Genomic DNA, 26,412 nt, shown 5'->3' on the forward strand with positions numbered 1-26,412 from the left:
GTCCAGTGAAATACTGTGCAGCATCCAGGGTGGGAGGAAGAGGCTGGTAAATTGCAGTAAATTCCAGCATATTCCACTCTCCACGTGGCAGCTACCCTCACCCATCCCACAGCTTCATGGTTGGAAGTAGTGAGGTACTTAAACTCGGCCCCTTGTGTGGCATGCTAGTGCTAGAGGGGGACATAAATACCTAATTCCCCAAGGTCCAGGGGTGTATGGTCAGATTGTTGATAATGGCTTTTGATTAGCTACTTCAAATCACTGGATGCCTGCGTCTGAGTTGGATTGTTCCAACCATTCCCAGACAAAGGCAGCAGGGGAAACCTAAAGATGATATGCTTCCTCAAAGCTAGAGAGGACAAAGCACAAGCTGAGAAAATGCAGGGAGGACCTTGTACTTTGCTTTCAACTTGGGCTGACCTTCTTGGTAAGAACCTATAGAAGAGCACCAGCCAACCCAAAGCCAATTTGCAAAGACTGTGAAATATGTTTTTTTTTTTTTTTTCGCATAGGGTTGCTTGTTTTTTTTTTAACTCCTGACACTCAAGAAAGTCTCTCTCATATCACTATCTGGATGATACCCAAAAATGATGAAAGACATCAATCCACAGATTCAAGAAAAAGACACCTCAAGAAATAATTCCCAGAAATACTATTGTAAAACATTAAGATACACAGTGTACAACAAAAGATTACAAGACAAACAAAGGAACAGAAAATGATGGTCCATCCAAAGGAAGAGGATACAATCCAGAAAGCATAAATCAAGAAGACCAGACTGTGGACATATGAGACAAAGACTTTTAAAAATGAACTTCCATATGCTCAAGGAGATGAAGGAAAATACAGAGAAAGAACAAAAGGATATCAGGAAAATAATCAATGAAAAATAAGAGAATCTCAATAAAGAGATAAATGTTTTAAAAAAGGAACGAAACAGTTGAAGACTGCCATAACTGAAATAACCTTGTATTAGATGGTTTCTTAGACTTTCACCAAAAGCAAAGGTTCAAAAGAATAAATAGGTAACTGGGACTCATCAAAATTAAAAACATTTCTACCTCCACAGACTTGATCATGAAAGAAAAATGACAACCTACAGAATGGGATAAAATATTTCTAAACTGCGCATCTGCTAAAGATTTAATATCCAGAACATTTAAAGAAATTCTATAACTCAACAACAAAAGACAAACAACCCAATTTAAAAATAGGCAAAAGACTTTGAATAGGCATTACTCCAAAGATATACAAATGGCCAAAAAGCACATTCAAAGATGCTTGACATCGTTTGTTATTATGTAAATGCCAAAAAAAACCACAGTGAGCTACCTTTTAACACCCACTAGAATGGCTACTTAAAAAAAAAAAAGTAAATTACAAGTGTTGTAGGGGATTGTAGGTGGGAATGTAAAATGGTACAGCTGGTGTGGAAGGCAGTTTGGCCGTTTTTCGGAGGTTTATACCATATGTCCTGGCAATCTGTTTTGCTATATATATACTATGTAATATTATGGAGCTATTTTTAAAAAAGTATTATTATATTTATTGATCTGGAAGGTGTCCATGTTAAGTGAAAAAGAGCAAGTTGCCGTGTAATATAAATAGCATGACAGTAGGTTTAGACAAAAACTCCAATGTAAGTATAAGTTATAAATGTTATGGAAGGATATGCCTTGCACTTTTGTTCCTCAGCTGGATTGAGATTTGGGAAAGGGTGGAAGGGAGGTTATTAATCTTTTCCTTATAAATGTCCATATTATTTTACTTCTTGTAATGAATATGTACTGTTTAATAATAAAAATGCATTAAAATGTAATAGTGAAATAAAATAAAATAAAGCTTAGGGGTTTGAGAGTGACATGTGACAGGTCTTATTCTAAGTTTTCATTGTGGTTTAAAAAGTCAGAGACAGATCATATGTTTTTCTCATACAGCTAATAATTTCAAATCTGCTTGTTGAATAATATATTTTCCACAATATTCTGAAATGCCACTTTTAACATATACTTAATTCCATATTTTTTAACTGTGCTTTGAAACCCTCCATTTATCCTGTTAATCTATCTACATGTGACAGGACCAAGCTGTTTTAATTTTTACGCTGCGTAATATTTTTTACCATTAAGTAAGACCAGTCCCTTGTTACTACATTTATTTTCAGAATATCCTAAATTTTCTCATATGTAAAACTAGTTTTTAAAGAGACAAAGTGTTTTATAAAATAATTATTGAGCATAGTGTTCATACTTTAATAAAACATTAATTTAAAGGTATAAATGCAAATACATGCAATTTGCCTCATTTATCAATTGATATGACCTTTCACTGAATATTTCAGAATTCAGCTTTTAACTTCCTGGTGTTGAGTCTGGCAGATGAGAATATACTAAATTTACTAGTGTTAAAGACAAAGGGCCGGGGTATTATTTTCAAAATGTCACATATTATTTAATGTATGAAGCTGAAAATGATAGATCGATGTTATGTTATCTGTTCTATCAGTAATACTTATATAAGTGCTGCTAATACTTATATAAATCTTGCTTAGTTTCTGTTTTGTAATCTGTATCTTTGCGACTTTAACAGGCTACATTTATAATTTGAACCAGAGACAATGCAAAGTGTAATGGTCATAGTTTTTTCTTCATTTTGCTTTAATAGATGAGCATTTGGTTTTGAAAAGTCGCTATAACTCAAGGCAGTTGTTAGTCCATCCGTTAAAATTATGACCAATATAAAATCTAAAAGTAATGTTGTATAACTAAATGACAAAAAGTTTTCATTATACGTCTTAAACCAATTTTATATAAAACAAAAAACACCATATTATTTTTCAATAATGAAATAATGCTCTATAATATGTATAAGTACATATGTTAATTAAACTGGAATCACAAATTTTATTTAATAATATCGAAACAAAATCTATATCAAGAAACATATATATTAGTTAGAATGTTTCCTAATATTAATAAAAAGTATATGTAACAATATCTAGACCAAAAGGAAATTTTATCTATACTAGCCCTCTCATTGTATAGAAAGGCTAAGTGATTTACGGCAGGCCATACAGCTGCTTGATAGCGTAACAGAATTTTCCAGGAGTCTTCATATTGTGCTTTTATCTTCATCGCACTATACTAGATGCTAATAAAGTATGAATATTGAGTTATTAAAATATGAAGTGCTAACTAAGTAACTCATTTGCTGCCATGACAGAATTTGAAAAGATCTAGTAACATCTTGAATGGCGCATAAAAGTTGTTTCACGGCAGACTCTATCTTAAAGAAATTTGGGTTTAGTTTTCTGAAAACTAGTTATACAAACTGAAGAATTTTAAATAAATCATCATGATTAATGCTAAACATAATTTTGAAAGTAATAATGAATTTAAATTAAGGTATTTGGAATGGAGATTCTTTTGAGAAGTCTACTTGTACCCACTGTAATGGGATGGCTGACAGCTGGCGTCACATGTCATAATATAAAAATACACTATAGTAGACACCACCATCCCCTGTCAATTAAAGAAGCATTCGTATCCTTGCTGTTGAAGAGCAAACCCTCATGAAATTGTCTGACTTTCTTTTTTTCATAAAAGAAAATGAGTGTGAAATTGCAGACCAGCTCTAATAGCTGAATTAAATGATAGAAAAAACTGTCTTTATAAAATAATCATCTTATATAAAATACGTTCACTAACAATCACTGAGTGTGTTGTTTAAATCTTGTTTGGGATAAGATTATTTCCGGTGAGATTATATATGGGATTGAGGTATTTATCATCTTCGATTTTTAGTGTTGTCATTACACATTTTTGTTATTGAAGACATAATTATTTTTAAAACTTGGATAACAGTCTAACTTGATATTTTATTCTTTCTATAACAAATAATTTAAAGAACAAACAAATGAAAGAAACAGTAACAACAAAACTCCACAGTTTTTCTCCTGCTGCCACATATTAGTAAGTAGTCTATTGTTAAGATAAATCAGTGATGGTATAATTATAAATTATTTAGTGAATACCCAGTATATGTGATTTTTAGTATAAAATCCACATGAAGAGGGAAGATATATGAAGTATAATAATGCAACCAGATACTAAACTTCTACTTCGAACTCCTAGATATCCAGTGCCTTTTTGGGTGCAGTGTGTGTGTATGTGTATATGTTTGTTTAAGTAAAAATAACCTTTAGGCAATAGTTCTGGTTGCATTTAAAAAGATAAAAAACTTAGTTGTGATATAAGGAAAAATAATCTTGATGAAAAATAAAATTTGTGATATAATAATTGGAGAAAAAACTTTCAGCATTTTCATGTAATATATAAATGGGGAGTAATATCAATATTAATTTTACTTAACCTTTCAGTAATTTCTCAAATGAAAACATTTGCTTGCACATTGTGTGATATTTATAAATTGAATTCTACCATTGTCTCTTTTTTAATTTCTAGTGATAATTACCTCTAACATCATTTTTCTGTATTTGCATTTGATATTTAGATGTAGACAAGCATCTTATCTCTTTGAAGTAAATTGTATCAATAATTATGGTAAATTATTTTACATAAATACTAACATACACCAAATAAAATAATCCTGCACTCTATTATTTCTCTGTTTATATTGCTTACTGACACATAGGGATGAAGAGATTTTATTTTTGCAGATTTCTTACAAGTATCTATTGCAGTTTTTACTGTTCTCTCTGGATAAAGTGGGCTTTTCAATTTTCATCTCAGATATTCATACTCTTATACTTTAAATTGGTCATTCAGAGACTATGAAAAAGTTTATTCTTCTTGCATTTTATAGAAATGGTTATTTTGTATATTGAAAGATAAATGGTAATCAACAATTGAGTTTCTAGTATTACACTCTACTCACTGCTTTTGAGCAAGGAGTATAGATTAGGTATGATTCTGACCTCTAGGAAATAAATAAATAAATAAATATATATATATATGTATATGTATAGGAAAAATATACAACTATCCTAAATGTGTTTTTTAAAGATAATAATCCAAAGGATATAGAACAAAGAAAGAATATCCTGGCATTATCCTTGTAGGTGGAAAATGGCTGAAATATTGATAGAACTTTGTAAAGACAAAGCTTAGTGTCCTTTGAACAATGATATAGAGTATGCAAAAGATGGATTTGGATGCAGACAAAGGTTTTATTCCATTTAAACAGAATAATCAAAAGGCAACTATACTGTTTCTTCATGCATATCTAGTGCTTAGCAAAACACATCTCACATAATAGGTGCTAAATAAATATCTGATGATTAATGAATTTGATATATGTGCAGATATACACTAAATTATCTTGACTGACTCATGGGGAAATGATAAGTTCTCAAGTCAATTAAATAACAAAGCAGGATGAGTTACAGATAATGGGAGATATAGAAGTGGCAATTTAACATTTATATAAGATACATTTAAAATATACCTCCAGTATCTCCATGCTGATTCTCTTTTACGTCTCAGTAGATTGATGATAGTTTTCCCCCTACATTTTTACTCCTTTATACTGTCTTTTGTCTTTCTTATTCTACTTCCTACTATGAATTATTTTTTAATGTCTTAACATCTTAAGCTCTTAGAATTGACATTAAAAATTTTTTAGGTTGAATAAGCCTAAGGAGGTCAGGGTCAGAGACTTACATTTATTAAGTTAAATCTATGCTACGTAATGCACTAGGTGTCTTATCTCTGCTATGTTTTAAAAAATATATTATATAAATATAACCAATGAAGAATAAATTATTATATACACTTCTCAGGCAGCAAACTGAGATCAATAGATACTACGTTTTCCCCCACTCATATTTTAATATTGTTTATGTATGGTAGTGGCAGGATTCCAAAGTTCATGAGTGTGTGTGTGTGTTTACACAAAGATATACTTATTTTCCAGTTTAGTGTCTCAGAGTCACATAAAAAAATTATTTTCTACAAGAATAAGTATTTCTGTATACAATCAGGTTTAAATGAGACCAATTAAAGAGATTTGTATTTCTAAAAACCTAATGAAATTTTGCAAAACTTACCTAAAATTTAGTGTATCTCATAGATGAAAGAAGGATTTCTCAGAATAAAATAAACTCCTGTCAACATTTGTCTCTTCAAGTATGTGAGCACCATGATGACAGGAATTTTTGTGTGTTCTGTTCATGATATTGCCCAATGTCATTTGTCAAATGTCTGAATGTTTTTTGAGGGACATAGGCAGTGTTTCTTGTGCCTCCACTTTCTGTATGTGCTACTAGAGAAATTTTCTGTTCAGTTAATCTATGTGAGTACCCTCACTATTAAACTGCTCAATCCAAAAATACAAATAATGTTAATTCACCCTTTTCATATGACAAAATTATTGAAGTTTAGCCCGAGTATTTTTTAAATGCAACAGATTGGAGTATATCTTCGAAGGGTGCTTCCATCTGTGAAAACTGTCATTGGAAGAAGGAAGAGCACTTTAAAATAAATCCACCAGCTGTATTGATAATCTTGCAGTGACATGAAGGCCTGAATATGATAGGACTATTTGTTAAATTAGTTGTACCATATGAGAGGATGGCTGACTTGTGAGTTTTTCATGTTTCTTGATAATGACTCTAAAAACCGTTAAATTGCAGAGGAATGACATTAATGCAGCTTCAAGCTATAAATGTAAATTTAAACACAAAGAATAAATGTTTAAGTTATTTTTAAAATATTATCTCACCTGAATGACACATGTTGTACATAAGAACATACTTTAAAAGCACAGTGAGTAATAGAACATTCACCAACTACAACATGTGGGTAAATTAAATGGACTGGAGAGCATTCATTGTCTATACTTTTGTGTTGATTTGCAACAAACATCTCAGACACCATTTTTGTCATATAGATATTTGTGAAAATAAGAATGAAAGTGCTTATGTCTTACAGATAAAAAAAAATCTCTGCACAAAAGATCAGATACTTACTTTGTATCTCTCCTAACATAGCCCCGTACGTTTTTTCCAAGATCGAGGACTAAAAGGCTTGTAACTGATTGAATAAAATGAAGAAACCAGTCAAAGTGCTGTGTATTTTCCAGAAGAAGACTACTGGGGTGTCTATAAAGTACTCTTCTAAATTTAAATTTTCTAGTCTTTACTTCTAGAAAGGTTGAAGAGCTCACAGAATAGGAGGCAAACCTCTTGTTTAGAAGGAGGACTCAGGAAATCTTCCCACACACTATGAAAGAGAAAAAATTGATATTGATTTTGATGTTCTCGCTGGGAAGAAGTGAGTTCTCTTTCTAATAGGTTGCTGAATGACTTTGACTCTGAGTACTCAGATCCCTAAACAGTGGAGTTACCTACCATTTCTCCAATGTTATTTTTGAGATATGGGTTGCAAAAGTGACTTCTGAATTATTGCTCTATGTTGGATCATCCCATTTTTCAAAAACATGTTTTTATATTTTGTGATATATACCAGTGCTTTCCTTTTTCTTGTCATCTTAGTGTCTTCTCCTGTACCTTCCCTGTCTTTTCCTATCACTTTCTGAGAATTTCACATCATCTATACAGTAAGCTTCCTAGTTAATATTGACATCTACTAAAAAGCACCCATGTGTCCTGACATGATTAAAAACTAAACCCTTAACTTGGCAATCAAGAGTCTCCATAATTTGGTCCAAGCACTCTTTTCAAATACGTTTTCTAATAATGTTTTCCTAAGTGAATGAACCACACTAGGCAAATTTGCCAACTCATTATGCTAAGACGCATCCTGAACTTTCTTGAATATTTACTCATATCAATCTAGAATGACTTTTATGACATTCTCACTCATCTTTTAGTCCTCTCTCACTAAGAATAATTTTGACTGCCACCTGTGTAAAGCTGATGCTGAATATCTTAGCCTGAAATGACTTTACTCTAACCTCCTTTGAAAATTAAAGAATTTTGATGTCCAAGAGCATATATTAGCTTTTTAAAAGAATACTTATAATGCTTTTGATTTAAGAAATATTCAATAAATTCTTATTAATTTTTTTCTAATTTTAGATCCTTCTACAATTTTATTTTGGTGAAAGGGGTACACATGAATTCTTGAGAGCATTAAAAATTACTAGACAGTTTCATGGTCTGTGATATGCTGTGACAGATTAGTCTCTAGTAGTTTGTCAGCTATTGCTGATCATGAGCCATCAGTATGATTTTAAACCTTTTATTCGTGGTTTTCCCCAAATGTGTCTCCCTTTCTCCTCTTATGTCATCATGTTATGTGTAATGTTAGAACTCAGTTTAGGGTTAATGAAACAATTAATTAATTAATTAGCTTACATTTTTTTTCTGTGAATTTTTTTCAAATATCCATAAAAATGACCTGCAATTGACATTTTATCCATGATTGCATTTTTATACTACAAGAACATTACTACAGGATGTTTTAGTCAGTGGGTCAGTCAACTAATATTTGTTAATCAAGCATGTTGCTAGTGAGTAAGAGAAGCAATGAATACTGACCAAAGATTTTGGCATTTTCTCCCGCACTGGTCATCTGCTCAGGTACAGGTCTTAGGCAAGAACTAATGATATTTGCTTTGGAGTAGATTAATTTTGTTAGTAATTTTTTAATCATTTCTATGTTTCTAAATATTTTATTCTTTTGGATGATATGGTAAATGGAATTATTAATTTTTTTGTTTTGATATTGCTACTGTATAGAAAAAATTACTTTTGTATATTGATCTTGTATCCTGCAACTTTGCTGAACTCATTTATTAGTTTTAATAGTTTTTAAGTGGATTCCTTAGGATTTTCTGTATGAAGTATCATTCCATCTGCAAATAGAGATAGTTTTATTTCTTTCTTTCCAATCTGGATGGTTTTTATTTCTTTCTCTTACTTGATTACCCTGACTAACATCTCCAGTAAAATGTTGAATAGAACTGGTGAGAACAGATGTCTTTGTCTTATTCCTGGCTTAGGGGGAAAGCACTGTCTGTCACTTTTAATTATCATTTCACTGTGGGCTTTTCCTTGATACCTCTATGAGAGTGAGGATTTTCCTTCCTATTTGTCTGTTTTTTTAGTGTTTTTATTATGAAGGGGTTTTGTATTTTGTGAAATGTTTTTTCTTTGTCTATTTATATGGTCATGTGATTTTTGTCCTTTATACTATTCATATAGTGCATTACCTTAATTGGTTTTGGGATATTAAACTTACCTTTAATTCCTGGGATAAATCACATATAGTCATGTAGGATCTTTTTATATGTTACTTGACTCTATTTGTTGGTCCTTTGCTATTAAGTGATATTGGTTTTCGTAGAGGAGTAACACTGGCCTCAGAGAATGAGTTGGGAAATATTTCATCTTCAAATATTTGGGGGACAATTTGTGTAGCACTGATATTAAATTTTTGTAGAATTCACCAGTAAATTCTACAATCTCAACCTCAAAGACTCATTGAATCAGCTTTACTATCTCAATAATTCCATTTATTAAAATTAATATAATATTTGGCATGTGCTTATCCTGTATTTGAAGAGACTTGAATGTTAACTTTTTTTTTTAAATAAATTCAAAGTTACGTGAAGAGTTGCAAAAACAATACTAGCCCCATACACAGAATTCCATCATACCCTGACCCCCCTCCCCCGATAGCTCAGTCCACCAACTTTAACATGCTGTCACATTGCTATTTCTTTTCCTCCCTCCCTATCATCCATCATCTATTGCTCTGTCTTCTGAACATATGAGAGTTAGCTGTACACATCCTTGAACATACACTATAATCACGTATATACTTCCCGTGAACAAGAACATTCTTTTATGTAATTACATTAAGCGCAGCTAAGAAGTATGAGATTCAACAATGATACAATGCTTACATTCTATATTTCCTTTTCCTTATGTCTCAACTGTGTCCCTTCAAGCCACCTGTCCTCCACCCTCCAATCCCATTCAAGTTCATCCTTAGCATTCAGTTGTCATCTAGTTAGACTGTCTTTTTTTTTTTTTTTTTCTTTTTTCGGTTGTGGAAACACATATACAGCCTAAATCTTCCCATTCCACCCCCTCCCTAGCCTTCCATTAGTGGGATTAATCACATTTAGAATGATGTTATGCTCTTTCCCACCATCCATTACTAGAAATTTCCCTTCACCTCAAACAGCAACCCTACACTCCTTTCTTAACTCCCCGTTGCCCCTTCCCCCATTTCTCTTAACCCAAACTCTACTTTTCATCTCTATGGTTATATTCTCTGATAATTTCTTTGTGTTTACTGTGGGGCTTAAAATTAACCTCTTAAATCCCTATCAATCTTGTTTTCCTTTGATACCACCTTCCCTTCAGTAGGGCACATAAACTATGTTCTTTTACTCCTTCATTTCCCCACCTTTATATAGTTGTCTAAAATTACATATTTTACGTTGAGTTCAAAACCACTGATTTGTCCTTAGACTTTGTGTATTTTTTATCATGTAGGAAGTAAATAGTGGAGTTACAGTTCAAAAATTATTGACTTCTATTTGTATTCCATTGTGGTTGGAGAATGTTCTTTGCGTATACTCAATTTTTTTTTTTTTTTTTTTTTTTTTAATTTCTCAAGGCTTGTTTTATGTCCCAGCTTATGGTCCCTTCTGGAGAAAGATCTGTGATCACTAGAGAAAAATGAGTGTTTTGGTGATTTGGGATGTAAGGTAATATATATGTCTGTTAAAATTCTCTATATCTCTTTCTCCTTTCTTTGTCTCTCTGTTGGTAGGGCTTCCTTTAGAATCTGAAGTAGGGCAGGTCTTTTATTGGCAAAGTCTCTCAGCATTTGTTTGTCTGTGAAAAATTTAAGCTCTCCCTCAAATTTGAAGGAGAGTTTTGCTGGATAAAGTATTCTTGGCTGGAAATTTTTCTCTTTCAGAATTTTAAATATGTCATGCCACTGCCTTCTCACCTCCATGGTGGCTGCTGAGTAGTCACTACTTAGTCTTATGTTGTTTCCTTTGTATGTGGTGAATTGCTTTTCTCTTGCTGCTTTCAGAACTTGCTCCTTCTCTTCAGTATTTGACAGTCTGATCAGAATATGTCTTGGGGTGGGTTTATTTGGATTTATTCTATTTGGAGTTCACTGGGCATTTATGCTTTGTGTGTTTATATTGTGTATAAGGTTGGGAAAGTTTTCCCCAACAACTTCTTTGAATACTCTTTCTAGACCTTTACCCTTCTCTTCCCCTTCTGGGACACCAATGAGTCTTAAGTTTGGATGTTTTATTTTATCTGTCATATTCCTGAGATCCATTTCGATTTTTTTTATTTTTTTCTCCATTCTTTCTTTTGTTCTTTCATTTTCTGTTCTGTGGACTTCTAGGACACTGAGATGTTGTTCGGCTTCCTCTAGTCTTGTATTGTGAATATCCAGAGTCTTTTTAATTTGGCCAACAGTTTCTTTTATTTCCATAAGATCTTCTATTTTTTTATTTACTCTTGCAGTGTCTTCTTTTTGCTCTTCTAGGGTCTTCTTTATGGCACTTATATTCTGAGCCATGGTCTTCTTGATGTCCTTTAAATCCTTTGCCATGTTTTTGTTCTTCAATTGTAGTTCTTTGATTAATTGTGCAAGGTACAATGTTTCTTCCGACATCTTGATTTGTGTGTTTGGAGCTGGATTCTCCATATCATCTGTTTTTATCATATGCATTAAGATTTTCTGTTGTTTTTGGCTTCTTGGCATTTGTTTTGCTTGATAGGGATCTTTCAAGTTGTAACAAAAAAAGGGTATCAATCTAATTTTTCAGAGACACTGTTTGGTGACGTACACTTTCTCTAACTAACCAGCAGATGGCATTTGTGAGTCACCTATATCCCTCAAGTCAGTTCTCAACCTTTTTTCTGTGGTGTGTGGGGAAATGATTCTTGTGGGTTCAGTTGGAGAACTCAGTTTGCGTGTGTTGCTGGAGCCGTCTGCCCTGAATGTGGGGCATGTGTACAGGTGGCCAGGGTGGAAGGGCAGTTCTGTTCAAATCTCCCAGGTTCCAGGAGATTGAAGGCCGCCGCAAGAGTCTAAGCCTTCATTTCAGTTCAGCCCCAGACCCTCTCTCTCGCTGCCCCACAAACCACTGGACTTGGCGTAGCCTCCCTGGATTATCCGAGCAGGTCCCCCCTCCCAGCCGTGATCCCTTGGGCGTTCAGCTGAGGGAATGCCGTGCTACATCACCAGTGTGCACCATCCCTCAAGGGAAGCCCTGGGCTGCCGGGCTGTGCCATGGGGCTCTCAGCTCGTTTCAGAATGCAGAATGTCTGAGGCTGTCTTTACTGCAAGGCCTTGCAGGCTGAGAACAGCTGAGGTTTTCTCCACAGAGAGAGAGCGAGGGACAGAAAAACTCCCAGGTTCACCCATCAGCCAGAGATAGCACCCGATTCTCTGGGCTACCTATCCTGAGACAGATATGTCCCCCGATTCTCCCAAGGTCAGTTGTCACCAACAGCCTCTGTCTGCTTATTGAGGATTCGCTGTCTGTATTGAGAAGTTAATGTTAAAACCTCACTTGGAGCTGGGCTGAGAGAGTGCACGGTGCGGCTTCCGTGAGGGAGGGGCTCTCGGCTCTAGGTTCTCAGCTTTCAGCACAGGTCCGCAGTTTTACTTACAGATTTTATGCTGTGATCTCGGGCATTCCTCCCAATTCAGGTCGGTGGATGTTGAGTGTACAGTCACGTTTGTCTCCCTGCTGTTATTCCAGGTTATTTATTGTTTTTTTGTTCATTTATGAATTGTTCTGGGGGAGACTAAGTCTTCCACTTCTTTCTATGCTGCCATCTTCCCAGAATCCTGAATGTTAACTTTTGAAAATTATACTTTGACAATTTACTTTCCCTGTTAGCCTCTGTATGTGACTAAGACTGACCCGAAGACATTGGTAATTCTGACAGATTTTTTCTTGGGGTGGGAGACATGCTAATATGTGAATTAGCAAAGTCATTTACCTCACCACAACAACTTTGTATTGGATTGGTGAAAAGATCACAACTAAGGGAACTGCGAGAACCAAAATCATGCAATTAAATGTAAAACATAGTGAATCTCATGGACTAGCTACATCCCTGCAGTTTACATTTAAAAGAGATTTTTGTGCTTTTTTAAAATCAAGATAAGGACTGTAGATGAATAAGAAGACTGTGACTAGATTTTATAATCTTTTGAGTCATGAACGGTGTCTTTTTGAGTATTGGATACAGTATAACTTGGTGCTTAAGATTGTGGGCTTTGTGGTCAGATATACATGGCTTTGGATCCTTTTTATATCAGGTTTCTGCTGTATGATCCTTGGAAAATTATTTAGAAATTGAATTTCATAACACATTACTACTATGTATTCAGAAAATATGATTCGAAGAACATTTCCTGTGTCAGAGATGTTTTTGGTTGCTGAGGAGACACACTGTGACAGAAACTGTTAAATCACCATGAATGCTGTTAAAAGAATGCACTGAGTTTTTATATTAAAATATTCTATTCAGTTCTAGAATGTCGGTTTGATTCTTTTTAAATATATTTCAATATTCTGGTTATATTTTAAATTATTTTACTTATTTTGTCTTATCTTTTGCTGAAATTTCCTTGAGATTATTTAAAGGCCTTTTTTCTGCCAACTCCAGTTCTTGGATCACCTGTGAGTCTGCTTGTACTGTATGTATTTTTTTTTATTCAGTTGATCATCAGGCATTTAGTTCTAACTCTTTTCGTGTCTACAAATTTTTTACTGAAGGTTGGACATCATATAATGAGAGATGATTGATGATAAAATTAAATAAAGTGTCTGGCAAAATGTGTTAATATACTAGAAAGTCAATAAATAAATGTTGTTATTGTTTATTGTAATCATTATTGTTTAATTACCCGGAATTTGTATTTATAGTAAAGATTGGTTATGGAATCAACTTTCAAAAACCAAAGAAAAAATAAATGCTCTAACTTCATATTGTTAAGTATATTCTGCCAATATTTTTTAAACTTTATTTTTTAGAATAGTTTTTAGATTTACAAAAAAAACACTGAAAATAGTAGAGAGTTTCCATATACCCCCAACAGTTTCCCCTATTATTTACACTTTATATTGGGATGGTATATTTGTTACAATTAATGAGCCAATAATTATTTATTGTTATTAATGAAAGTCCATAGTTTACTAATAATCTCTTTTTTACTTACTCCTCTTTTTCTGTTCCAGGTTTCCATCTAGGATACCACATTACATTTATTTGTCATGTCTCCCTAGGATCCTCTTGACTGACAGTTTCTCAGACTTTTCCATGTTTTTTGATGTCCTTGACAGATTTGAGGAGTATTGGTCAGGTCCAAATTCTACTTTTTATTAGAGGAGAAGATTCTCCCAAATATTCAGCTTGTTATTCACACTTTATTTAGTAAATAAGGATTTATTTGACCAATTTAAGAACAAATTGGGGTCCAAAAACAAGATAGAGTCCAAAAATGAGTGTTTGGAATTCTATTCATTTCCACTTAGATATAATGTTATAGAAATAGGTTAGGTTTATTGACTTGTCCAGAAAAGCTTATTTATCTATAATATTGTTGAAATGCTATGAAAGATGGTTGCAGAATCTATCAATGACACAAAATTTAAAACACTTAAGAACTCAAATTTTCACTGTGCCTTTAACTAGCTATAGGGCCTTAGGCAATTTCCTTAACTATTCTAAGATGCCTCATCTGTAAAGTGAGGAAAAAATACTAAACTTCCCCAAATCATTGCTTTGAAGATTATATTCATATTTTATAAATATTATCCATTTTGATTACATTCGTTATTATTAACATTAAATAGTAAATAAAATAAAATAAAATGTGGATAATTCAAAATAAATATATATTGAATTCTAGTCCTAGAGAGAACTGAGCTTTTTTTTTTCAATTGTATTGAGATATATTCACATACCATACAATCATTCAAAGTGTACAATCAAGTTGTTCACATTACCATCATATAATTGTGCATTCATCACCACAGTTTTTGAACATTTTCATTACTCCAAAAAAATAAAAATAAGAATAAAAATATAAGTAAAAAGAACACCCAAAACATCCCCTACTCTCCATCACCCCTGATCCAGTTTGCTAATGCTGCCATTATGCAAAACACCAGAAATGGATTGGCTTTTATGAAGGGGGTTTATTTGGTTACAAATTTCCAGTCTGAAGGCCATGAAAATGTCCAAACTAAGGCATCAACATGATTATACGTTCACAGAAGGAAGGCCAATGGCCTCTGGAAAACCTCTGCTGGCTGGTAATGCTGATCCGAGGTTGTGTCCCAGCTCTTATTTCAGCTTCTGTGCATTCTTCAAAATGTTGTTCTTGGGGCATTTGTTATCTCTTAGCTTCTCTGGAGCAAACTCTGTGCTAGCATCTCCAAAGTTTCAGCAAAAGTCTGCTTTCAGAGGCCATCTCCAAAATGTCTTTCTCTGCTGCTCTGCAAAATGTCACTCTCAGCTGCTCTGAGGTCCTTCTGTTTGTGAGCTCTTTAATGGGACTCCAGTGATTTAATCAAGACACACCCAGAGTGGCTGGGGTTCATATCTCCATGGAAATAATTTAATCAAATATTTCACGCACTGTTGATTGTGTCACATCTCCATGGAAACACTCAATCAAAGGATTCCAACCTAATCAACACTAATACTTCTGCCCCCACAGGACTGCATTAAAGAATATGGCTTTTGGTGGGACATAATAGATCCAAACTAGCAGACCTCCCTATTATTCATTTAATTTTTTCCCCATTTTTCCTCTCATCTGTCCAAACACTGGAAATGGGGAGTGTGAGCCATAAGGTTTTCACAATCACACAGTCACACTGTGAAAGCTATATAGTTCTACAATCATCTTCAAGAATCGAGGCTACTGAGTTGCAGTTCAGCAGTTTCAGGTATTTCCTTCTAGTTATTCCAATACACTAAAAACTAAAAAGGTATAGCTATGTAACACGCACATAAGAATAACCTTCAGAATGACCTCTCGACTCCATTTGAAATATCTCAGCCACTGAAACTTTGTTTCATTTCTCTTCCCTCTTTTGGTCAAGAAGGCTTTCTTAGTCCTACAATGCAAGGTCGAGGCTCATCCCCTGGAGTCATGTCCCACTTTGCCAGGGAAATCTATACCCCTGGGAGTCATGTGCCATGTAGTGGGGAGGGCAGTGAGTTTACCTCACGGTTGGCTTAGAGAGAGACACCACATCTGAGCATCAAAAGAAGTTCTCTGGGGGTGACTCTTATGCACGATTTTAAGTAGGCTTAGTCTCTCCTTTGCAGTAAAAAGCTTCATAAGGGTAAGCCCCAAGATTGAGGGCTCAGCCTTCTAAATTGGTAGTCCCCAATGCTTGTGAGAATATCAGCAATTCCTCAGGTGGGGAATTTTAATATTTCCACATTTTCCCCAGTTCTGCAAGGGAGCTTTGCAAATATATTTGTATTCTTTGCCCAAATTTCTCTGGTATGTATTGGGGCTTCACGCTTAGCTGTAAAAACCAACCAGATCCCACTCCCTGACACTATAAATTAATTTATACAGTTTCCTACAGAAAATATAGATTTTGCACCAAATAACATCTCTTCCTTTGGTCTCACAAAGAAGTTGAAGTTTTAAAGCGTCGTCAATATCGTGCTTTACCCTTTAGTCTGATTTGCCTTAGTCCTAACTAAGTCCATTTCATTCAAATCTCTAATTGAAGTATGATCTCTTTTTCAGCTTCTTTAACATTTGCTGTATGGAGTAATGCTGACATTCCTAGCTGCCGAACTCTGGCTCTGAGTCTCAGGTGTCACATAGATATCCGAATTCCAGAGACTGACCAGGTTATATGCAAAGAGTTCAGCATCTCAAAACTTAGAGATAACCGTTACAACTCAGGAATAGATGTAACTGCTGTAAGAGCTTACAATCTAGGAATCGTTACCATCAGCCTTCCCCTAGTAATCTATGCTCTCAGATTCAGTTCTCAGAGTTTGCACATTCTAGTTAGTTCCATATTAGTGAGGTGTTACAATGTTTGTCTTTTCCTTTCAGGCTTATTTCACTCAACATACTGTCCTCAAGGTCCATTCACCTAGTTGCCTACCTCACCACTTAGTTCCTTCTTGCTGCCACTCAATATTCCACTGTATGTATACACCACAGTTCACCATTCAGTTTATCAGTCAATGTACCCTTAGCTCACCATCACCCATTGTGAATTGTGAATACTTCCACCGTAAACACTGGTGAGCAAATGTCCATTCATGTCCCTGCTCTCAGTTCTTCTAAGTATATACCCAATAACAGGGTTGCAGGACCATATGGCAACTCCATACTTAGCTTCCTGTCAATTACCACACTGCCCTCCAGATGGGCTGCACCATACTTCTTGCCCCACCAACAGTGATTAGGTACATCCCTCTCTCCATATTTCCTCCAGCACTTGCATCCCTCTGTTTATTTTTTAAACAGTTTTATCCACACACCATACAAAGTAAAAATCAATTATTCCTGGCATAATCACATAGTTATGCATTCACCACCACTATCTAATGAGGACATTTCCATTTCCTCCAGAAAGAGGAAGAGGAGAAAAAAAAAAAAATGAAGATTAAAAAATAAATAAATAAAAGATTGAAGAAAAAATAAAAATACAGTACAATAACATAAAATGAAAAGATCAGACAACACTGCCACCAAAGATCCCATACCACTCCCTTATATCCCTGTATTACGGACATTTAGCTTTGTTATATTGCCTTTGTTACAATTAATGGAAGAATATTACAATGTTACCTGTTAACTCTAGATTCTAGTTTGCATTGATTGTATTTTTCCCCAATGCCATCAGTTTTCACCACCTTGCAAAGTTAACATTTGTTTTTCCTCATGTAAAAACATTGTTATATTTGTAGGTTTAATCACCATCATAGACACTCTGTTTCAAATATATGGAGTAATTCATGAATTTGCATGTCATCTTTGTGCAAAGGCTATGCTAATATTCTTTGTATCATTCAAATTTTAATATATGTGCTGCAGAAACAAGTACGTAGGCTGCCTTTTTACTTTTCTGAATTGAACTTTTTTAAAAAGCTATGATTTGATACCAATGAAAGAGGGAGGGAGAGAAGGAATACAGTTTGGAAGGTAGTGAGTGCGACTGAGACTGAGGTGGATGAAATCATGGTCTTATGCATACTTATCCAGGGATAACATCAGGTACTGTGATATTGAGCTGAGGTCACAGAAACACGAGTGCACAAGAATGTCAAGATAGTTTCAACTTATGTGTCAGTTTGTGCACTGATATTTGCCCAGAAGGGGTTACAATATCATTTCTTCAAAAGTCCAAGCCCAACTATTTCTTAGAGGTATTTTTGCCAGATGTTGATGGATGCAGAAATGGGATCAGATATAAGAAGGTAGGACTTAGGAAACTTTTAAGATTCGATAGGAATTTTAGAGCAGGAAACTAAAATAAAAGTAAAATGACAAAAGGTTTTGGTTATGGGCAAAATCATGGAAGTATGTCATACTCCTATGGAGAAAAAATATCAGAAACTCAATCTCTGAAAAACCAGAACTCCAATATCCTAGTGGGGGACAGAGCAAGACTCCCTTAATGATGAGTAAGTGAAGTAGTGGTCTAGGGCCGTGATTTTCAAATTTCATGCATGTGCTATCACTTAGTGAGTCAGCTGACCACCTTTTTCAAAAAAAGAGTAGAGTAGGATAGAATCAGGTTGAATTGTCAATAGTAAGGTTAGTGTTGTGCTGTAAAATTTTTCTGTGTGTGTTTTGTGCTGGGTCATGATATAAAATCTATTTAAGACTTCATTTGATTTGCAGTCAAAAAATGTTGCTTAGTCAGCTTAGAATTGAAAGGTTCTTAAAAATATTGCAATCAAATTAGGGCCATCTAGATTAAATCTTCTTCATACACAGACACACACACACACACACACATACACATGCACACACACACGGAGCACAAATACCTCTGAATAGAATTGATGGCATTCAGGTAAAGTCTTGCTCTCCTGTTTTCAAAAAGTTCAATTCAGTTTTACAAACAGTCATCATTTACCTAGACTGGATGCCTTCCTAAGTTTAGAGGTACAAAGGCAATGAGCCAAAGTCCTTACCTTCATGGAGTTTCCTATGTAGTAGAATAAACAGGCCAATAATAAATAATACCTGTGTAAAATGATACGGGTTATGCTGGAATAGTACAATTCTGAGACAGTTTCCTGAAAATGTCGTCTGAGATTAAAAGTCTCCAGGAGTGAAAAGGGATTACTCAGGCAAAAGCTGTGTGCATTTAGGTATTTTGGGAAAAAATTGCATGCTTTGGTTTAGTGTGTATGTGTTTATCTTTAACCCTTTATACCCACATCAGAAGGTCTTTGGGAATGAGAAAATAGAAGTCCAGAGAAGACAAATTTCAGGCAGATTCATGAGACAGCTTGAACAATGACACAAAACAAAAGTTAGAGGGGATTCTAAGCTATTCTGTAATAGTCAAATGTGGGGAAGGGAGTGATGAGAGATGCACTTGTAGAGGTCTTGTAAAAGAGTGCCTGTATAATGAGCTTAGTCTGCATCCTTTTGTTCATGAGTTGTTATTGATTCTTGTTATCCAACACAGTGTCATAATACATAGTCTCCCTAGAAAAGCAGGTGAAATGCAGAGAGAGAGCTCTGGCTGCTTTGAGTGGCTGATAATCTAATTATAATTTTTTTTTAAGTTTTAAAATTTAAGTTTCAAGCTTGTTCAAGCAATTCTATATTACCTCCTTTGTTAAAAATGAAAATAAAAATTTATGGCAGGATATAGTTAGATGCCTTGTGAATGAAAACTATTTACAGATCATTTATATGTTAAATTCAGTTTTCTTATACTTGGAACTATTAAATGGTAAAGGGGCACGATGTACGAAACCTACTTGCAAATATTTAGAAAAGAGATAGGTAGATAAATAAATGATAGAGAGATAGAATGATATAAGAAAGTGGCAAAATGTTAAAAGTTGGTAAATCTAGATGTTAAGGTAGGTATTGGAGTTCTCTATTATTTTTGTATTATTTTCCTGTAAGTTTGAAATTATTTCAAAATAAGAAAAAAATTACATTTTCCAAAATTAATCAATTGCTCGTTTTTAATATACTGTTATTGAGTGCTTCCTTGCTGTTCCTGATGAACAATATTGTAATCTATGCATATTATATACATTTTGATTTTCAACTCATTTACTTAATAGAAGTTGTGATATATTGTCATAATCTGAATGTTTAAAGTACATTGTTAAATGATGTTATTTCATTTTATTTCCACAGAACTATTATGGAGCTGCTAAAATTATTTTTTCTGACAACCCACTTGGTCTGACTTGTGGAATGGTATGTCCAACATCTGATCTTTGTGTAGGCGGATGCAATTTATATGCCACTGAAGAGGGACCAATTAATATTGGTGGATTGCAGCAGTTTGCTACTGAGGTATGTAAGATATATACATGTTTTTTTCCTCCGCTAAATCACAAAGATCTTGAAGCAATTTTAATCCTTGGTCATTTGTTGATATCCACAGTTTTTAGTCTGATATACAAATAACGTATAAATGTTTGGTGCAATAAGCAGTATTTTTGTTAAATGGCTTGGCTACAAAAATGAAATTTATAAAACCAAATATCAAATAAGTTGCAATCCCAGAAGGTTATTAAAATACTTTGACTGAAAGTTACATAAATTTGAGGATCTGAAAATAGAACTTATTCATCAATTATGTTGGAGTATGGTGTGGGGACCCCATTTTTGAAGGGCTATCTTGTTCAAATGTTTCTTTTCTTGTAAATTCTCCTTAATTTTTACAACTTGAAATAATGCATCTTCAATATTTTGTACTATTCTTTGAGTAATAGAGGTTAGAGAATTTTGAAAAATACTAAAACTGAATAAGTTTCCTCAATAGCATCAAGAAAATTATTACATTTTTGTGAATTTATAGATTAGAAACAGGTGTGGCATTTAGATATGAATTAATAATGAAAGAAAATGAAAGCATGTTTTCACTATTTATCTCATAAACTTTGGTTATGGCTTTCTCTTTTATGAATCCTTTGTAAGTGACTTTGATTCTCCAGGACATTTTTGTGCTCTCGGGGGTCAACTACCTTGTCGTCAACTACCAGGTCAATTCTCATGTATCATTTAAATTATCACCTTATGTGGAGGTTAAAGTAGGATTTTGGATCCTTGGGGACCAGTTGGCTAGAAGGCTGAATGAAATGCCTGTGAACACTACAATTTTAGTTAATGACATCCCTATCTGGTTTGTTCAACTTAAACACAACATATTTTTTACTTATAGGACCCTTCCCATAATATCCCTCAAACTTTGTTTTTATTAATAAATCAGGGTTATTCTCTCCCTGCTTTCTGACAGGTTAGTTCTAAGGAAAGGCTCCTGGGAATGAGAAAATAGAAACAATTCGAGATGTTGAGTTGCTGCAATAAATTCTTGGATTTAATTTCTTTTCCTACAAAATTTAAAACATTAGGCTTACCTGACCATGCAAGGTATGATCTTTACAACCTAAGAAAATCCTTAACTGATGAGAAGATTCACTTGAATTCCTCCCTGTCTTTAGGGAACCATTGCCTCCTCAGGCTTGCACTTCATGGAGAAAGTGAAATATCAAAGAATGTGTATATGAACTAACACGGCAAAACATTTACAAACAAAATAAATTAAGGTAATATTGTTACTTTTTGAGTGACCTGGACTTAAAAAGAGAGAAAGTAAGAAGGGATGGAGGGGAGAGAGAGGGAGGGAGAGAGAGAGAGAGAAAGAGAGAGAGAGAGAGAGAGAGAGACAGACACCACCCTCTGAGAACTCTCACTTGTTCCTTATGAAATTCCTACCATCCCTTCCCAAAACAGAGCTTATGTGCTTATTTGAGACAGAATTTCAAATCTACCCTCACTGTTGAACAGAATTTATTAGAAACTTGCTAATTTTGAGAATGGATATGCTGAATACCTTATGTAAGTATCACTTAATGAGGAGTTATGCATAGATTAGGACTGCAACAAACTTTAAATGAATCTAGGAATTTAGAGTAGAAATGTATCTTCCTACTCCATTCCATTATAATCTGTGTAACTGTGGCTTCAGATGTATTTATCAAACTGTAAATAAAAATCTCCCGGTGGTGCTACATAGAAAAGCTTTCCACTTCTTTTCCTTTTTTTTTTTTTAGGTCAACCTGTGAAGGCAAGTCATTTTAGAAAGTCCTATATTCTCTAGGTTGAAGTGTGGTTTACCTAAATTTATTCAACATTCAAAGTTATGAATATAAGCAAAACATGAATTACATATTAATTGGCTGTCAGTGTAAAAATGTATAAAGTGTAATTTATTATTAATCTCTCAAACTAATAAACTATTGACATGAGTACTTAAGTTGAAGTAAAACTTGATGCAAATAGTTCTGTGTTTTGATTGTTTGATAGAATGATGATTGATTTTTGACCTTTAAAGGAATAGAAATCTATTTTGCAACCAAATTAAGCAAAGGTTAGAAAAACAGACTAAAACAGTCCGATATTTTTCAAAATTGTTTTTCCTATAACTTATAAGTGATTTCTTAAATATCAACTCAGTAGTCTGCCATTACTGGTTAGGTCCACACCTGATACTTCTCTTCCATTTGAACATGGGCATGTAGTTTGGAGGGACTATCGAGGAAAAGGAATGAATCACATAAAGGGTAGCCTGCAGTAGGATCGGGGACCAGATGCTTTTTTATGTGTTTTCATTACTATTCAACCCTTGGCTATTGCCACATCTGCAGTGTGATGACTGTGACCTTGCTTCAGACACTTTTGTGTACCCCTGGGATAAACAGGCTACAGGGATGATTCTAACTATCTATAGGAGGCAGTTTTTTCTAGTTCAGTTAGTTATAGCAATATTGCTTCAATAAAATAAATTGGGGATAATAGTTTGATGTGGATTTTGTTATCTGTCTCATGAGGGTCTTTAAATTTCTCAACATAAATGTTAGCCTTCAAAATTTTATTTTGAAATGTGTCTCAGTATTTAATTGAATTCTAAAGAAACCATATATATTCACTGTATTTACTAGACCAACAGGACTCTCATTTCCTCTCAGATTTACTTAATGAATTGTTACAAAAGGGAGAATGAGATGAAAATATATCTTTCTACCTATTCCCTAAAGTTTGAAAATGATTTTAAATAAAAAATTAGTTGCATGTCAGATCAGTTCCCTTCAACTGATAGTAAAGTGTTACAGACTAAACATTAGAAAAATTAAAATTCCAAGGCTCTAGAATTTGTCTTTAAATGCTAAAATGAACCAGGGATTTGGTACTTAAAATTATTGACTCAATTCTAGATATGTAGGAATACATCAAATTATGAAATTGGTATCTAGAGAAAATATTTTTCACAATAAACACTTTGAGATTATTTATTTTAATGCCTAATATATCAATATATACACAGTTTTTTTGAAAAATTCTTGTCATAACATATTAAATACTTTATGTTAGGAATGCCATTGACAAATAGAATTCACAGTCAGGTGGTTAATTGAGAACAAAATTACTGTACATTTTCCTTTAATTGTATCTTTCACAGGTTTTTTATATCAACTTTCTCAGTATCCATTTCTTGTCACTGGCATATACTATATATAATAATGGAAGACTTTTTTTCATGTAATTGATAAAAATTATTTTCATTTTATTTGCTTCAGATTAAACACATATTACAGATAATATTGAAGGCCTTCATAGTACCTTCTCCATTCAAGCACTCTGATTAAATGTTGAATCTGGTCTATATTTTATGTTTTCTGAGAACCGGTTTATAATTGTTGTATTCATATGGATTTCCCCAGTAAATGTTCAAGTTTAGAAACATTTTCATCTGATGATTAACCATTCAGCTTTCTAATTTTTGAAATTTTATTTGTATTCTTTACCCTTTTTTGATATACATTGTGATGGATGGAACTAATTATATAACACTAACATGTGTGTTGTGTGTGTTTTCCATATGGAAAGCCAGTAAATCCAGTGCCATTTTTTCTATGGTCTGTCATTTCCAGAATAGCTCTAATTTCATATAGCCATATATATATGGATATTTCTGTTTTTTTGGGGGGTGGGACTTTTTATTCTATTACATTGTTCTGTTTGTGTTTCCATGCACTGATACACACTGTCTTAATTACTATAGTTTTATAATGCATTTTGATATTTGGTAGAGTGCTTTTATTTTTCAATTTCCTTTTATTGACTATCCCTGATCCTTTACTCTATAATAGGAGGATGAAATTTTTCTTAAAGGTGGTACCATATCATTCTAAGGGGGTATAAGTACTTATTTCTATATTTTATTAAGGATTGATGCAGTTCAAATCAAGTTGAACAATCTTATAATCCCATAAAAATATACACTAATATAATTCAAACAGCCAAGTGTTATGAGTCTACAACCTAAGGAACATTTAAAAATTACATAAATTACATCAACATTTATATTTTGCTTAAACACTACAATAAATAGTTTGAAGAACTGTGAATGTGGTATAAACATACTCAAGTTATTGGAGACTGCTAAAAGCCTTAAAATTTGCCTTCTACAAAGCTTATTCAAGGAAAATACAGAAAGATGTATCCTAATGAACAATAGAGCATCACATGTTTTCTCTTGATTAATGTATTTCTATATTAGAAATCATCTGTCAACATAGAAAAATGAAGACAATGGAAAAAATAAAGCACAGTTCCTAAGTTAAAACCAATTTTATAAAAAGATGGGTATTTGTAAATAAACTGAAATGTAAGACTGAATATATTCCAGCTGTGTGTCACGCTGATGATTTTGTAAGTAAGATTATCAAATGACAGAGATACTTTGGAGAGTGAAAGGGGACATTACTGGTAATTCGTCCAGAGCAGCAGACAAAAAGCAGGACTATCCCAGCAAACTGGGATGTATGAAGACTGGTGTAATAAGCTCCCATTTGGTAGCGATTCAGTTAGTCAAGCAAACATTGATTCAGCATTGATTAGAACTGTGTTGTTGTAGGCTGGTCTTAAACATATCCTGAGAAATGTGGTAGTTTCTCAGGAAATAAAAAGTCAACAACTGATACTTTGTAGTGACATTAACAAGGCATAAGCATCTACAGTAGCATCCTTGTACAGATGAAAAAATCTTTGTTAATTCTTGTCTTTTGGTTTTGCAGCTGATAAAGCCTTAATACAAAGGAAAGGATCAGGCAGGGAGGAAATTTACAGTTATAATACACTGTAATTGTATAGCACTTAAAATCTCAATTTCACATGTTGAGAAAACAACCTTTGAGGCATGTACGCTAGGTAATGTTCTCCCATTTTGGACATGAGGAAACCAAGGATCAAAGTGATTAAAAACCATAGTTAGTATTAAACAAACTTCTGTTGCCCTGCACTATGTTATGCACTTTACTTACATCTTGGCTAATCCTCAAAATGACCCTCCAGGTAAATGTTATTATCTCCATTTTATATATGAAAAACAGGAGGCTCAGTGAAATTAATTAACTTCCACAAGCTCACAGCTTGTAAGGGACAGATCTAAAATATAAAACTACTGCTCCAATTTCCATTATTCCATGAAGTCTCAGTTGCCTAAGGTAATGTTTCTAGCCACAGATACAAACTCAACATAAACTCAGGTTTATGCCTCCAGATTCACAGGTTTTCTGGTTCCCATTAATGGCTCAGCCACACATACCTCAGTCACTGTACCTCGAAAACCGTTGATTTTCTGTTAGATATGAAGCAACTATATTAGAATAGGTTAAGACCAATACATATGGCTTAGCAATTTTCTTGAGTTATATATGTTACAAAAGAGCTATTCATTTTTTCTTTTTAGCCATGAAATGATTATTCTGTAGCCAAGAGTGAATCTAGCTTCTGTGGGGCTTGAGGTTATAAAATTTTGAGTTCCTTCTATGAAATACTGTACAAAATCACTAATACAAAATTGAAATACAGCCCCTGAATGAGGGATCGTAAAGCTTAAGCATCATTACCTCATGACAAAGTTTATTTAATTCGGAAAGCCTAAGTCTGATTTTCAGATAGCTGGTATATGAGTTAATTTAGGAATAAATGTAGCACATTTATGGTACAGTTTAGCAAGCTGGACAATAAGATCTGTCAGTTCACATGATCAATCAAAAGGTAAGATGAATTACCATGATAATGAATAATAACCAATATTTATGACTAATGCCTTTCATGATTCACTTATAAATAGGATGTGGGTTAAGGAATAATTTTAAGATTAGGG

At 33.8% G+C, this 26,412-nt stretch overlaps 1 protein-coding gene and 1 non-coding gene across 4 annotated transcripts in view; one reads left to right on the forward strand and one right to left on the reverse strand.

The window, feature by feature from the left end:
- DPYD (dihydropyrimidine dehydrogenase) overlaps positions 1 to 26,412 on the forward strand; it is a 943,583-nt gene that overhangs the window by 248,308 nt on the left and 668,863 nt on the right. For all 3 annotated transcript variants that reach the window (XM_037826568.1, XM_037826567.1, XM_037826569.1), the window contains one exon: positions 20,370 to 20,531. In XM_037826568.1, coding sequence (XP_037682496.1) covers positions 20,370 to 20,531 — 162 coding nt within the window. The remainder of the gene's footprint in view (positions 1 to 20,369; positions 20,532 to 26,412) is intronic.
- LOC119528282 lies at positions 17,975 to 18,081 on the reverse strand. The gene has a single exon (XR_005215600.1). It is a non-coding gene; the product is annotated as a U6 spliceosomal RNA (small nuclear RNA).

The sequence above is a fragment of the Choloepus didactylus genome, chromosome 2, assembly GCF_015220235.1.
Source record: "Choloepus didactylus isolate mChoDid1 chromosome 2, mChoDid1.pri, whole genome shotgun sequence".
NCBI classification, from domain to species: Eukaryota; Metazoa; Chordata; class Mammalia; order Pilosa; family Megalonychidae; genus Choloepus; species Choloepus didactylus.